This window comes from Etheostoma spectabile, chromosome 17 (assembly GCF_008692095.1).
Source record: "Etheostoma spectabile isolate EspeVRDwgs_2016 chromosome 17, UIUC_Espe_1.0, whole genome shotgun sequence".
Taxonomy (NCBI): domain Eukaryota; kingdom Metazoa; phylum Chordata; class Actinopteri; order Perciformes; family Percidae; genus Etheostoma; species Etheostoma spectabile.
In genome coordinates this window covers 1,435,759-1,452,314 of record NC_045749.1, presented here as the reverse complement: position 1 = coordinate 1,452,314, position 16,556 = coordinate 1,435,759, and the positions used below count along the sequence as shown (strand labels likewise).

The 16,556-nt window shown below is 39.9% G+C and overlaps 1 protein-coding gene across 1 annotated transcript in view; it reads right to left on the bottom strand.

The window, feature by feature from the left end:
- LOC116705556 (endothelial PAS domain-containing protein 1) overlaps nt 1-16,556 on the bottom strand; it is a 97,512-nt gene that overhangs the window by 37,426 nt on the left and 43,530 nt on the right. The window contains exon 2 of the mRNA XM_032541824.1: nt 1,530-1,720. Within this exon, the coding sequence (XP_032397715.1) occupies nt 1,530-1,720 (191 nt within the window). The remainder of the gene's footprint in view (nt 1-1,529; nt 1,721-16,556) is intronic.

The window sequence follows — 16,556 nt, the reverse complement described above, 5'->3', positions numbered from 1 at the left end:
CCCCCAGTAATTCATTATTTCTTCAACTCTAAAGCACTTTGAGCTGCACTCACTGTATGAAAGGTGCTTTATGAATAAGTGACTTTAAAGTGAGTGATTGATTTTTTCATTGATGACAAATACAACATAAGCAATAGGAAGCAGCGGTCGCCGTTGTTTAAGGAAGCGTTGGCTGTATGCATCACCGCTCCCCCAGCAAACAATGAAAAGCAGTTTATAAAAAGCCATCAAAAGTTACATAAGAGGAGAATAATAGTAGAATAAACAGGCAGTTGGCATGTGTAAAGATTTACGGATAAGGTCAAGCTCTTGTATTAATCAAAAAGCTTTCCCGTTCCACTGGCAGCTTGTTATTATAACGGCTTGTTCGCCTTTTTTTTTAAATTATTGTTCATAACATCATCAGATAAGGTTCATTGAACAAACTAGAGTGCAGACCTCCGCCAAGGCATGCCTGATCTCACAATGCTAATCTAGTTTGAGTTTCCCCAGACGGGAACTCTTTTTTTCTGATTAGTCTGACAGCACGTGAATGCAGCACAAACGCCCCACCTTGCAGCATTAACGAAAGTGAAAAAAACATTTGTGTATCTGCCCCCACGTGATTCGGATCTGCTTCAAAATTGAAACAGAAAAAAAATGGCTACATTCTTTTCACTGTTATAGCAAAAATATGCAGCTTTACATAAATAAAATAAAGAACAGATTCCTATTTTACATGAACCGTGCTCCCTTCATCCCCTTCTCTCCTGTGTAAACTCAATGCACAATCTATTTTAACTCTGTTCATAAAAAATAAACAGCATCTTCTTTCTTTTTACCGGCCCCGGTGTTGACCAGTGACGCTGCTACCGTTGTTTGATTTTTGTTGTTCTCTGATCTCTTTTTCGAGGGAGCGGAGGAATTCCAGAACAATAGGTCCGTTTCTTTGTTGAGCTTCCTCGGCTTCTAATTTTAAATAAGACGAGAGGAAGGAGAAGAAGTGCAAAGAAAGGCTCCGACAAATACCTTCCAACTTTACAGGACAATTAGTCATAAATACCAACACTCACACGCAAACACACACATGAACACACAGGTTGTGTATTTTCCTTTGTGTAACACTTTTACATGCACCAGACTGCAGTTTGCATTTGTGTGTGTGTGTGCGTGTGTCTGTTGTCTGTGTGTGTGCGGATCAGTGTGTGTGGGTGAGTGTGTCTGTTGTCTGTGTGTGTGTGTCTGTTGTCTGTGCACGTCAGTGTGTTTTTGTGTGTGTTTGTGTGAATGTGTGTACACCAGTGTTTGTTTATGTGTATGTGTGTGTGCGTGTCTGTATGTGTGTGCCAGTGTGTGTGTGTCTGTGTGACAGTGTGTGTGTGTGTGTGCGTGCGTGTGCGTGTACCAATGTGTGTGCGTGTGTGTGTGTGTGTGTGTGTGTGTGTGTGTGTGTGTGTGTGTGTGTGTGTGTGTGTGTGTGTGTGTGTGTGTGTGTGTGTGTGTGTGTGTGTGTGTGTGTGTGTGTGTGTGAGAGTAAACAGCGGTCCTACCTGAGGTGAGCACCTTGCGGGTGCGCAGGAAGCTGATCGCCAGCCTCATGATGGAGGCCTTGTCCAGGTGGGCGCTGGTGCTGTGGGGCAGAGGCAGCTGGTGCGCCAGCTCGTAGAAGACCTCCGTCTCCTTGCTGCGCCGGCAGCGAGCGGCGTCCCGGGACTTCTCCTTTCGCCGCTCTGAGCTGCTCCTGCACACACAAGAGGAGCACGCTTACACCCTCAGTTAGGTTTGGGACCAGGGAGAAACAGGTTTCTTCTGGATGGTGATTCATTTTCTCCAGACGATTTTTTAAAATGGATTCCTTTGCCTTGCATCAATATCTTTTTACTCATGATTTCCCTAAATATATTCTCTTAACACGGTACTGCTGATGTTGACTGAATGATATCTTAATGGTATGATATAATGTTTTCTGACCAAAATGCAGAAAATCCATGTGATGTTCTTCTTTACAAATGAAATAAATCTCTGACTGACTGACTGACATGTAAGGTGCATTCTTCTTAAAAAAACATTAGTTTCTAGTCTCCTTATATATTGTCTCTAGAAGTGAATTATTTAACTTTAGTTTTTTTTAAAGAAGGAAAAGAAAATCACAATGCTCCATAGTTCTACTATCGCAATACATAAAAAAAAAAAATAGAATCGGCACCCACGTATGATGGCGGGATCGAATGGGGACAGAAGCATACGGTCCCAGTCTGATTTCTGACACTAGAACATAAATGCAGTTTTCACACGTGGCCTTTTTATGTAATCATCCGGAAAATTTGCTTCCCTTTTTGGTGTGAACACACCGTTGGAATGCAATAGATCTTTAATGTCATTGTGTTTAGAACAATGCAAATCTGTTCAGCAGCTCGTCAGCTGCGTGCAACATACTTATTCACAAGTATAAGTAAAAAAGTTATGTAAATTGTAAGAATTTAAACAAAGACAGGCAGCAAAAACAAAATAACGTGACCTAGTCCCAGCAGCACGGGAGTGGACCTCTGTCCCTCAGAACATCAGAGAACTCACCACATAGCCTCTGTTCAAAAAACATCTAATAAACTGGTTCATAAAAATAAAACATCAGACATGTCAGCATTAATAAGAATATGTATTTTCATTCAACCCAACTGTGCTGCCACTAATGTCTCTTTTGTGTCAATGTGTAGTATTTTTTCTTTTTTTCCCCTAATGTCTGTATTACATTTGTACACTGTATTTATCAACGGGGTTTGAAGAGTTTTATCTGTTTACCAACTTTTTATATTAGTATTGTTGACTATAATCTTCTTATTGTTGTTGTTTTTTTTCCCCCCAGGTAGACAATTTTAAGATCTGCCCAGGGACAACAGATGAAAAATAGCCTTTTGGCTAATTCTGGTGCATTTACAGCAATGTTAATTAATGTACACTGTCCCTGTCAAATAAATTAATAAAATAAAAAATAAATAAAAATAATAGTGTGTGTGTGTGTGTGTGTGTGTGTGTGTGTGTGTGTGTGTGTGTGTGTGTGTGTGTGTGTGTGTGTGTGTGTGTGTGTTTGTGTCAGTAGGGGTAATTGCTCACAGCAGTCAGCCAGCCAGAGGGGGGGGAGCAGAAGTTACAGCTCTTGGACAGAAGCTGTTTTTCAGTCTGATTTATTCTTACTAATAATATCATAAATCCATAATGAATCGCCATGTGCTTCAACAAGTGCCGAGTGTGACCGTCCACAGTCTCCCAGTCAGTTTCCCTAGAGTTCACTCTGAAGTTTAGACACAATAACCTTTTGAGAATAAATACAGGGAAGTGTTGTGTTCTCTGCAAAGTTATTCTGGAGCCTCCGAGTCATACCGCCACAGTAATTCAGCGGCACTTTAGCGAGACATTTGATCCATTCTACTGTAGGCTTTTATTTCAGAAAAATGCCAAATTAAAATATGCCCTGAAACACATCTTACAAACACAGAGAGATGTGGAGGGAGATAAGAGATAAACGGAGTCTTAAGATCCTTCTTAACCCTTGTGTTGTCTTCCCGTCAACCATCAAAAAAAAAAGTTAACACTTTTTCTAACATTTTTGTCATTTTTGTTTTTGGGTGCTTTTTTGGATGTTTTTTCCAAAGTTATTTGATATTTCTAATGTTGACATTTTCAGCTTATTTCGAAGGCCCATTTTTTTGTGATGAAAAAACTCAAAATGGGTCAAATTTGATCCGAGGACAACAAGGGTTAAACCACAATTTCCCTCACTTCCTACAAACTATATTATATACAAAGTGTATACATTTAAATTGCATTGGAAACCACCTCATGACGTGTCTATTCGTACATGGACCATTTCCTTTTTGGATGTCATAGATATGGAACTCGTTACAGCTCACATAAATGGAGCGCCACAAAAAACTTTGGACACTTGGCTCCACATTGCTGAATCTTTGAAATCCTTGCTGCAGACTACTGCTCCAGCCTTCTTACTTCTAATTGCCGATGTGTTTGGTCCCTTATCTTCTGCCTGTCTGTGTGTGCCTGCCTATGTGTGCGTTTGTGTATGTCTGTTTCTGTATGTATCACTTTGACTGTTGTGTTTGTAGTTCCCCCCTTTCTGTCTTCTCTTGCTCTTTTTATTTTAGTTTTTAGTCTCAGCATGTTGTTTGTAATAGTTGTTGTTAATTCTTGTAACTTTTAAATAAAAACATTTTTATTAAAAAAAAGAAATTAAACTGCATTTTAAACAGGGCCTACAATAAAGTGCAGGGCGGACTCAAAGCTCCACGGTGTAATTTTTTAAGTTGATTCTTAGCAAAAAATTAAAACTTTGTTTTTTAACAAATATGTGCTCGTTCATGTGTAATTACTTCTACCAACTAATCAAAGTATTCTCGTAAGAATTCAGAATCATTCAGAATACATACGAGCGACTTGCTCGAATGGCGGCAGCCATGTTGCACCTCCATCTTTAAAATACATCGGCCAAAGAGAGACGTACCGCTGTGTTTCACGCTTTTACACTCAGTGTCGCCGTGACGAATGCCAGGGGGAGATCACGCGCGACTGCCGGCAGATTTAAAGCCTATTCTCTAGGACATGTAACGGAGTGGCTAAGGAAGTCAAAAAGAGACTTAAAAAGATAATGTGAGAGGCAAAGCAACAAGACCAAAGTTAATATGGGAATGCCTTTTCCAAGATGGAAAGAGCTCATGAGGATGAAGAGCAAGAAAAGGTACGCCAAAGTTGAAATCTTCTGTAATTCTGCTTATTTCTGTAAATTTGAAGTTTTATAGTTGCTTGGCTAACTATAGCATGGTTGTGCATAACGCTAGAACGACGTCTAGGATACTTTTCCTTCCCTCCTTGCGTCAATGATGAATAAGGATTGTCGTGGCCGGGTTAGCTCAGTTGGTAGAGCGGGCGCACACATGCACTACCGGTCAAAAGTTTGGGGTCACTTACAAATTCCCATATCACTCCATTATAGACAGAATACCAGCTGATGTGAGTGGGGGGGCTGATCTTTGATGCAATAGCTACATTGCTCATTATCAGCAACCATTCATCCAATGATCCAAAGGCTCATTCTGTTTATTAATCATTTTAAATAACTTACTTAGAAAACATTGGAGAACCCTTCTGCGATTATGTAATCTGGAAACTGCCCTGGTTAAAAAACAATGCAACTGATCTCAGCTGGAATTTGGTCTACATTTGAGTGTAATGGAAATTTCTAAGTGACCCCCTCAATCGCTGATGTTAGGAATGAATAGGACCAAAATAACGTCAATCTATTATTAAATTATATTGGAATTATACGGCCAGCGTAGGAGTTATAATGCGCTCAGAATGGGAGGGGCTAGAAAGGGATAGTCAGTTTGTTGTTATATAAAATTTCTCACCGCTAGATGGGAGAAATTCTTACAGAATGCAGCTTTAAGATGGGATATTAAGCTATTGAATGAAGTGTTGGTACAATTTCATAGATCATGTTTTAATGGTAAACATAGACGTGGCAGAGTAAATTCCTCAGATGAACTGTCTCTGTGGAGAGCTACTAATATGTTGGAATCACGTGTGCCAGAACTTTCTGAAATTAAATGAAGGAAAAACTGAGGTGGTTGTTTTTGGAGCAAAAGAGGAACGATTAAAAGTCTGCGCTCAGCTTCAAACAACAATGTTAAAAACAACAGACAAAGCCAGAAATCTTGGTGTAGTCATGGACTCAGACCTGAATTTTAACAGCCACATTAAGACAATTACAAAGTCAACCTACTATCACCTTAGGAACATATCAAGGGTTAAAGGACTTATGTGTCAACAGGATTTGGAAAAATGGTCCATGCTTTCATCTTCAGTAGACTTGACTACTGTAACGGGGTCTTTACAGGTCTCCCTAAAAAATCAATCAGACAGCTACAGCTGATTCAGAACGCTGCTGCTCGAGTCCTCACTGACCAAGAGACTGGATCACATCACTCCAGTCCTCACTAAGACCAAGAGACTGGATCACATCACTCCAGTCCTCACTAAGACTAAGAGACTGGATCACATCACTCCAGTCCACTAAGACCAAGAGACTGGATCACATCACTCCAGTTCTGAAGTCTTTACACTGGCTTCCTGTATCTCAAAGAATTGATTTCAAAGTACTCTTGCTAGTTTATAAATCACTTAACGGTTTAGGTCCAAAATACATTCTGATCTGCTACTACACTATGACCCCCCAGACCTCTCAGGTCATTGGACAGGTCTGCTTTCTGTCCCCAGAGTCAGAACTAAACAGGGTGAAGCAGCTTTCAGTTTCTATGCTCCTCATATCGGAACAAACTCCCAGAAAGCTGCCGATCCGCTGCTACTCTCAGTTCTCTAAATCAAGGCTGAAGACCTTTCTTTTTGATGCGCCTTTCTTTAAATGACTGCTCATTTCTTTAAATTTCTTATGCTGCACTGTAACTTTTATTCTTGTGTTTTATGTGTCTATTTTTTAACTGTCTATTACCGGTTTTTAATGCTTATGATTTTAACTGTTTGTACTTGTGTTTTAGTTTAACTGATTTTGTGTAAAGCACTTTGAATTGCCCTGTTGCTGAAATGTTATCTACAAATAAAGCTGCCTTGCCTAAACACCCACACACACACACACACACACACACACACACACACACACACACACACACTAGAGACTGAGACAATGGATTAGTATATAAGAAAAACAGAAATGATCCTTATTTTAGCTTAGATGTAAATTGTAGTTTCAGGCTGTTGCTGCTTCAGTCTGAATCCAGTATGAGATCATTATGTCGATATATCATCGATACCCTTTCTAAGACCCATGCAGCTTCCAACGCTGTATCTTACGCTCTTATCTTCTTACTGCTTTGGAAACTAGTTTTCTTTGGTTTCCCTTCGCTCAAATACATTTTCTTCAGACAGCTGTGCAACTCCGACCTGCGGCCCTTTGCTGCATGTCATCCCTCCTCTCTCTCCCCCGTCATGTCTTCAACTTTCCTCATAAATGCAATATAAATAAGGCTTAGAAATGCCCCAGAAACACAATCTTTGAAAAAATTAAAAAACAAATAACATTTAACAACTGAACAAGGCATATTGAGCCCAATTCAATTTGAACTTTGCAAACAAAAGAGGATGCTACGTGTTTATTGGATGGCAATTTTTTTTCAACTCCAAGTTATTATTTTCATTTCCTCAGGTTAATTCAGTTGCTGTTGTTTTGGCCAAAGCAACAAGGTCACAAGATAAATATATTCCAACAATCGACTGCAATCTTAAAATCTTTCTGGCTCTATGCTCGGAGTCCGATTTTGATATCAAAGCTCAAACAGACTTACCGTCCAGAAGTCCAAGAGAGCAGGACAACAAACCATATTGGGACAGAACAACACACATGGAGTTTGGCTCTTCTCTGGGTTCTGTCTAATGCTCACAGTCTCTACACAGTGGAGGTCTGCCATTGCATTCTCATGTACGTGTTCATATTATATATAGATTTGGTTTGGTTTAGGATCCAAGGGATAACATGTAAAAGCAATAAATACTTTTTGGAACAGGACATACAATACATGCAAACACATCCAGCCCTTCCAGGGTGAAAAATAAAAAACTATACATCAAAAGTATCAGATACAACACCATGAGCTACAAAGCAATACGTTACCCAAGATCCCCAGTCTAGATTCTATTTTCCCCTAATTATCTGTCTTATTCCACAAGTAGACCCTAACTTTATATTTATAATCCCTTTTCTTTCTTGCCATTTAATTATAAAGTGGGAGACTATTTCATAAAATAATTCCTGTATGAAGAAGGATTTTCTTGCTTCACTATTCACACATGGCACCTTACACGAGCTGGCCCTGGTCTCATGGGCATGTTGAGTGCGCACCATCAGAATCTGAAATCCCATTTATTTTGGGGCTACACCATTATTACTGTGCATATGATGGACTTTAAACCTTGTGTTGTCTTCCCCAAAATCAACACTTTTGTTGAATTTTTTTAATCAATGTTTTTAACTTTTTATGTTTTGGTCCCTTTTTTCAAGGCTTTTGACGCTTTTTTTAATGTTAGTCTCTTTTTCGACGTTTTCAACACGTAACACTTATTAACTTTAGTTTTACAGTTATTTTTGGACTTTATGGTCAATAAACCACATTCATAGGAAATTATACCTAATGTTTGAGTTAGAAAAGCAGAAATTAGGAATTATTGAGACTAAAATGAAAGGAATGGATGTTGATGATAATCACAGACTGGAATATGTCAACTTTTACTCAATACTATTTCAAAAACACTTCCATTTGTTTTTCAAATGCTATAAAATTGAATAAGACGCCCCAAAATTAATGAAAGTAGAGATTTGTGCTTGCCAAAGAGCGTTGTGTGGAATCAACCATGTTGTTTTGGGAAATTAAAATTGGGTGGTTAAAAAGAAAATTATTTTGCATAACCTGCCGTGTGGAAAGCAACAAACTTAAAATGAAATTACCTAAACCGGCATGTGTCCGCAACATCTTTGTTATTACATGTCGCTAATGTAACATGTGATCTGGTGAAGTGCTGTCCCAATCCCATTTATACCTGTCTGAGCCCATTTGGCCTCACACACTCACTCACACACACACACCTGAGATCAATTAGGTCTGTGAGTCTTTAGTCCTTAGTCCTCAGGACTCACTTTGGAAGCAAAGAATTACGTGGAATACATTCAAATTACCGTGCATATTACTTTTCGTGGCTATGTGTGTGCAACAATGTTCGTTTTTTTGTAAAAAAAAAGACTGCAACACAAACAAAACCACTGCAGGAGGAACATGAGGGATCCAGTGTCACACACAGCAGACTGTGTAGCAAGCAGCTGGAAATGCATGAACATCTTCAAGAGACCAGTAGTATATAATATATCCATGTAGGGATGAACTGTGACCAATTCAAATATGTAAATATTTACAGAGGGCTTAAGTTTTGGACAATTTAGCTACAAAAGAAGAGGAAAAAGGAGTATTACCATCACCAGTAGTGCTACAACTACCGATTATTTTCCTCGTCAATTATCTTCTAGATTAGTTGTTCAAGATGACGTCCTCAAATGTCTTGTTTTGTCCTCAACTCAAACATATTGCGTTTACTGTCAGACGAGTGAAGAAACTAGAACATATTCACATTTATCAAGCTGGAATCAGAACATGTATAACTTTTAGTTTTTTCAAAAAATTGACTCAAACCGACTAATTGATTCATCTTTGCAGCCCTAAACAGAAGTGTCATAATTTTGTCCCCGTCAAATCAACTCAGTTTTATTATAAACTATAAAGCCCAAAATCCCAAATGTCCCCCTCAAAGTTTACCCTGTCAAGTGAAGACCTTATATCGCAAAATATGCATTTTGCAGGAACTAGATAAAGTGTGTAGTGTAAAACTTGACCTCCGCGCGGGTTTTGACGTTTGGAGCTACAGAGCTACACATTTCCTCAACCCCAGAGAAGAGTGTAAAATCATATATCTGAAGGGGAAAAAAATCTGGTCTGGAATGGGGTTTTTACACAGTACCGCACAACAGCAGTGAGATATATGACCCAACCGCAGACACTCATGCTGTTCCTGCATTTCTAAGAATGCTTTCCAAGAACCTCAGAAGTAACTAAAAGGCCTTTTTTCTCTCGACAAGACATAAAACCAAAGACGTGTTCACAGAGTGCAAGAGTCGCCGCAGGCCTCATGAAGACACCCAAGAGGAGGATTAACGAGTTTGCATACCAGGTTTGAATGAGCGCTATATTTCACAGGGCCCAAAGGAGCATGTTGTGTAAAAACCCTTATCAGCAGCTCTCTGAACAAAGAGATTTTCAACTTTTGATCTGTCTGCAGGCACCGTGACGATGATAGCTTCCAAAAACCACAACAGACGGTGAGGTGTGGCTCCGCTCTGCCAAACTTTAGATGCCCTCCCTTTGTGGTGACAACACTTTATCACAGTGGATCACGTCTGTGCCAAAGCTGCAACATGCAGCACCTGATAAAACACAACCGCATTCTGTGGCTGAAACTCAAAACTCACAGAAGATATAGGAAAAGAATGAAACGCTAAAACAAACGATTGATGAAATGTTGACACACGTGCACACAGTGTGCGTCATTAAAACACAATTATATTCAATGTATCAGTTCCGGCAGAATTCACTGAGTCAAATTGAAGACTTTATTAAGACCATTAGGAATGAAATTTAAGAGCTTTATCGCAACATCAACTAATCCCTAAATTCAGTTTTTGGAAAGCCAAGTATCGCTAAAACGTTCACTTCCCTAAAGCTGAAGAATAAAATCTCTTTTATGTCTGTGGTACAATCCCAACGTGACTTGCGTTAATGACACAAAAGCTGAATTTCTGCAATAAAACTTACATGTTGGTCTCATTTGTAGTCGTAATACAGCGAAATTAGAAGAACTACAATAAATAACAATTAGAGGTAGCGTTGTATGGACTTAGTAAAATTATTTAGGGGCTAGAACCCAACACCCACTAAGACCCTGTGGAAACCCACATTAAACAATTTTTTCTACATGATGATGTGCACTTGTTTTAAGAAATGTAAACTTCAAGGACTCAAATTACTGCACAAACTAAAACTACTTGATGGGGGGGGTAGCGTCTTGTGCCGCAGACCCATCGGCCAGCTGCAGTTTGGGAGGCCGACCACCTAGAGCCAGCGTCTGCTTGAGGTTTCTGCCAGTTTAAAGGAAGTTTTTCCTCACCACTGTCGCCATTGTTGGGTTTCTATAAAATGATAGAGCATGTCTAAACCAAAGTCTATCTGTAAAGTATCCTGAGATAACATCTGTTTTATTTGACACTATAAATAAAACTGGACTGACTTAAATCCAGCCGTACGAAATGTAGCTTGCTGACCAAAGCTTGTTCACAAGACCTCTTGACAGGGAGACCCTGCGGCAATAAAAAACAAAACAAGTGACAACCATCTGCGTCACATCAGCAACACCAGTGTTGCTGGTGACGAGGATTCGCATTTTTAAAAATCCCAGTTTCCCCTCTGGCTACAATCTAGACCCTAAAGAAACACAGAGACAGAAACCAATCATAATCAAACATGCAAGCAGGCTATTTAAGGAGAAGATGGCCAACAATTAACAGGAAAGGCAGAGCACAGAAGCACCATTATCTTATCTTATCGAGTGTATGTTCCATCAGTGAGTCTCCCCGCTAGTCTCTCTGAGGTTTAAACTCATTAACCCCGACGGACCATCACCCTAACCCTCATTTCTGAGCTAGGGGACGGCAGAGCAGACAGCCAATGACCGAGTCACACAATCACGTCAACTGGAACAGCTAGCTTCAATTGTGTGTGTGTGTGTGTGTGTGTGTGTGTGTGTGTGTGTGTGTGTGTGTGTGTGTGTGTGTGTGTGTGTGTGTGTGTGTGTCTAGTGCCCCTCTTTGATTGTCTGGGCCCATTGTTGTCGTAGCTCCCAGCAGACTGTATCAGGATACGAAACAATGGGAGTCACGGTGCTTCATCAGGGCACCGAGCCTTCTCATGTACTTACTGACCCCTCGTTAACGTTCACGTTCACACACACACACACACACACACACAAAACTTTTCATTTACCCATGTGCTGTACCTACAGTGCTCAGGTACTGCTTTTCTTCAAATTTCCTGTAATTTTCCTTTCATTCTTTCTATTTCTTCCCTTTATAATTTCCCTTCCTTTCCTTATTTAAGTAATATGAAAGCAAAGGTTTGGGGAAAATTGTCATCATCATTATAGGAGAATTCCGGTCGATTTCAACATGTTGCTTTGTTTTGGTTTTTAATATTTATAGTGCTGTCAGTAGCGAGACAAATGAAACCGATCAGTGCAGTCTACACCGTGTTATCCTCCTGCTACAGTTAGCACCCAACAGGCTTAAACAGGGCAAGTTATAAATGTGTTTTTAGCCTCTAAACATGTTCAAAAATATCATTACCAGTGCCTACCCATGTAAGGTTATTCCTTCCAAGGGAACACAGCAAATTTGACTGAGATTCACTGTGTTCACTTGGAAGGAATCACTTCACATGGGTAGGGACTGGTAATGACATTTTGAGCATATTTAAAGGCTAAAAACACAATTATAACTTGCCCTGTTTGAGCCTGTAGGGTGCTAACGCTAGCAGGGGGACAACATGGTGTAGACAGCACCGATTGGTTTCATTTTTCTCTCTACTGACAGCACTTCACATAAAAAAAAAACAACCTAGAGCTACATGTTGAAATCGACCCTAACTCTCTTGAAAGCTTGAATGTGTAACTTTTTCCAGAGTGCAAATTGTAATTTCCCCACTGGGGCTCAATAAACAGAATAAATTATAAAATTATTATTATAACAGGGCGAAACACCATGGCACACGGTTTGACTGTTTATGGTAATTGTACATTTTTTGTTTATTTCCGAATAAAAAAAAAAATCTATGTTTTTTTAATAATAAAGAGGCTTAGTTTACTTCATAGGCTGTGTATTTGTGTTACATAAACTAAATATGTATCCTTATTCCTGGAATTCATTCAAAACTTAATTTCCCTCTGAAAACACAAAGGAACATTTTTCACATTTTTCTATTTTACTGAAAGAGACAATTCAACTGTTAATCCCAATCAGGGTCCAGATTTAGCACCGACCACCAGCCAACTACTGGTAGGATGTGCAAGTGGCTGGTAGATTTACGTCAAATTTGAACATTCACTGTAGCCATTTGGCTGGTGGACATAAAGTTAATTATGGACCCCGATCGCAAATATTTCTGAGGCAATTCATTCTACAGCAAAATATGTAATTGTTACAGCTCTACTCTAATCTGATTACATCCGGGACAGGTGCTGCGGCTTCTGATCAAAACCAGTCTGCGGTTTATAGGGTCACCTTTCTTGGTTTCTTCCCACTGAATCCCAATTCCCCATCCGACCCAGACTCCACAGCCCTGTGGAGATCGACTTCTTGATCAGGACTTCTTGATCCCGGGTCAAACGGTTCTGTCGAAATCGCTCTTATTGGACCTGAGATCTGTGGACGCCTTTACAACCGCCCACAGTATAGTACCCGTTTAGACTTGCCCTTTGTTTGGCTTTCCCACTCTTATATTGTGTCTGTTTTCTCTTATTGTGACGCAGTTTGTGACGTCCGATAGAAATGTGCTGTATAAATAAACTTCACCACAGAGGTACTTTGGTACGGGGGATGCTGCTCGGTGCTTTTTAGAAACAACAGTCTGACTGCAGAGGGTACGGAGTTCATGCAATCAAGCCATGTGGAAAATACAGAAAAGAAAATATTGAGTTCAGCCAATTACTGTTCCCGTCAGTCATTCAACTCATCCCAATAAAAATCCACTAAAATCACTTCAAATGGCTTTTGTGGGCCGGATTTATTCTCCCATTTATCCATCCATCCCCCCCCCATCCGCCCCTTTTTCAGCCAGTCAGGTGAGAGTGTGAGAATGTGACATAAAGGATTAGTTCACTATCTTGTTATTATCATTGGCACATGACACTTTAAAACAGCTTACTGCTGTATGAGCGGTAAGTATTTCACCTTCGGGTTTTATGGCACTAGCACTCGTGAGATGATGGAAAACCGTTTTATATTTTACTGTTTACTGAAGCTAGTGAGCAATCACGTGATGAGCAATCACATGTTAAGTGGATTTATTTTTAGTTCATTCCCATAAAAACCTATTTTTGTTGTGTAAGGGCAAATAGAATAGAAATAAAAAATTGAAAACAATTCATAATGTTTCATGATAAGTGAGAATAAAGTTGAGGAAAAAAAGCAATATTAATGAAAGAAATAAAATGTAGAAAATAATTCTAGATATTTTAAAGGGGAAAGTTTTTCTATTACCAGAAAATACTTTGAACAGGTCCACAGCAAAAAAAAAGAGTCAGAGAAAAAAAGAAGAAGTGTACTTTTTCAACAACATTTACTACCTTTCACACCGACCCAGAGCTTCCAAAGACCAAAGGGTCCTGGCCAAACGTCAGTATTTGACGCGTTAAACGTATGTCGAATTTTTTTCGTAAGCTATTAATCTCAGTAGTTTTAGTGATTGTGGTTTAAACTTCTGTGTAAATGAGTGTTTCTGCACAAAACTTGAGTGAAAAGCATACCTAGCCGTTATAGTCCGTAGGTATGTGCTTCTGTCAATCACAAGTCAACATCAATGGGACTTCCAATATTTCCCACGCAAACACACACAAGCTCTGTGACGCAACGCTTCACTGGCAGCCAATTTGATATATGTGACAAGTGCATGTCTGCCTGTCAGTCCATCTATCACAACAGTGTCTTGTGATGATTAATAAGGTCACACACACACACACACACACACACACACACAGTGTTGTCCTTCCTTGATTCATCCTCTGACCTTTAGCTACACAGTAACATATGAAAGCAAAGAAACAAGCCAAGGTCAATCATACCACAACCTGAGTCTGTGTCTCTCACACACACACACACACACACACACACACACACACACACACACACACACACACACACACAGGGTGAGGTCACTGCTAATGAGTCATGAAGCCTCAGTCGCCAAAAGATAACAACAAATAGTCTCAAATTGTATTCCTAATGTTAAAAAAAAAAGACTATGGTTACTGAAAATCCAGTCCAAAAAGTTAACGTAGTGACCTCCGTCCTATTGGCACCTTCTTTATGAAAACATGAATCAATCAAGGCAAAGTTGAAGCTGCCGGATTAAAAAGCCGACATGAGAGACAGCTCTGATTTCTGTTTGCGCCAGAAAATGATGTCGAAGCAAAGATAACATTCTTAGTTCTGCTCTGATTCATTGGCACATCTCGACGGCTGCTTTTAGATCTGAGAGAATAGCAACCTGAGCCCGGGCCATGCGGGTTGCCAGCTATTTTCATCACCCTGAACCTGCACTAGTGCAAACAATGCATGCGTCACCCTAAAAGGACATGTGAATTTGCGTTCATTATTGTAGCTTTTCATAGATGCTGTTGGTCGGAGATTGAGATGTTAGTAACACGAAGACAGATAGGTAAATGTAGGCCTTTGTGTGGCCATGCTAGACTACACTTTCTGCTACTTTTATACTTTGTACTCCACATTTCAGGAGGGACCTATCATACTTTTTTACTCCGCTACATTTATCAAACAGTTAATTTGCTGTCACTTTACATACATAAACATGTGATCTGGCTCCTTAGGGTGTCTGCCTGGAGCTCCGGGTAGCGTTTCAGATGTCCATGGGTTGTTAGCAGATCCACAGAAGATATATTTCCCCTCTAAATTTCTCACATGGTTGTATTTACTTATACTCTATTGTTCATAAAAGTAGTGGAACTATTATTAGCGATACACAACCCTTAGCTTGGGGTAGCATCAGTATTAATCTAAAGATGTTGTTATATAGTCATTCACAGGGACCTTCTACTCCCCAGTACAACTTTACTTCTTTACTTTGAGCATTTCAATAATGCTGCTATAATTCTGATAAACAAGAGTATTTTTACATTGTTGTACTGGTACTTTAGTAAGGGATTTGAGTACTACTTTCACTACTTGGATGGATAGATTATTTAAAGATGGGCACACGCACACGCACACACACACACACACACACACACCCCACACACACACACACACCCACACGCATACATACACACATAATATTATATAATATATATAGAAAGAGGTGGGGAGAGAGGTAGAAAATGCATACCTGACATTCTGAAACCTCTGTGACAGATACGCTGTCACTCTAAACCACACTGACAGACAGACAGACAGACAGACAGACAGACACACACACCACACACACACACACACACACACACGGACAGACAGACAGACAGACAGACAGACAGACAGACGGGCTGTGCAATTAATAGAAATTCAATCGTGATTGGGATTTCTGCTCCCAATGATCACAAAAACAGAAAAATCAAGAAAAACAATTATTTAGCTCATTAAGTTTTGCAAGTAGAACTCTTATTTTGTTTGACAAGCCACTGAGCCGATATGATCAAGGTGATATGATCAAGGTGATATGATCAAGGTAAATGTGTTTCGGCCTATAATTTAATAAATGGATATGGGGCAATTGCAATATACTATAGACGTTACAGCTATCTTTGGATGGTAGGTGCAGCTGACAACTTTCATTGACGTCTATAATGCTGCTTTTGCAACCATCAATCAACATCATCCCACCTGCCCACCCAACAGGCTGCCACAGATTTGAACAACGCAGCCGAGCCAGATTCTACCTGAAACTTGCTTTGTTTAGCTCCTGGGCAAAGTAAACCGACTTTCCCTTTTCCTGTTCCCCAGTGAATACGCTGCGACGGCCACTGGCCTCCCCCGCTCTTAGCTCACATTCATCTTTTTTTTCTTCTCTAATCTCTTCACACCCTTAGGCTTTTCCAATCACTTCTCTTTCTCTCTCTGTGATTAACTTGTCAGTGAAGGCCCCGAGGATGTTCAACATGTGCACACACACGACACG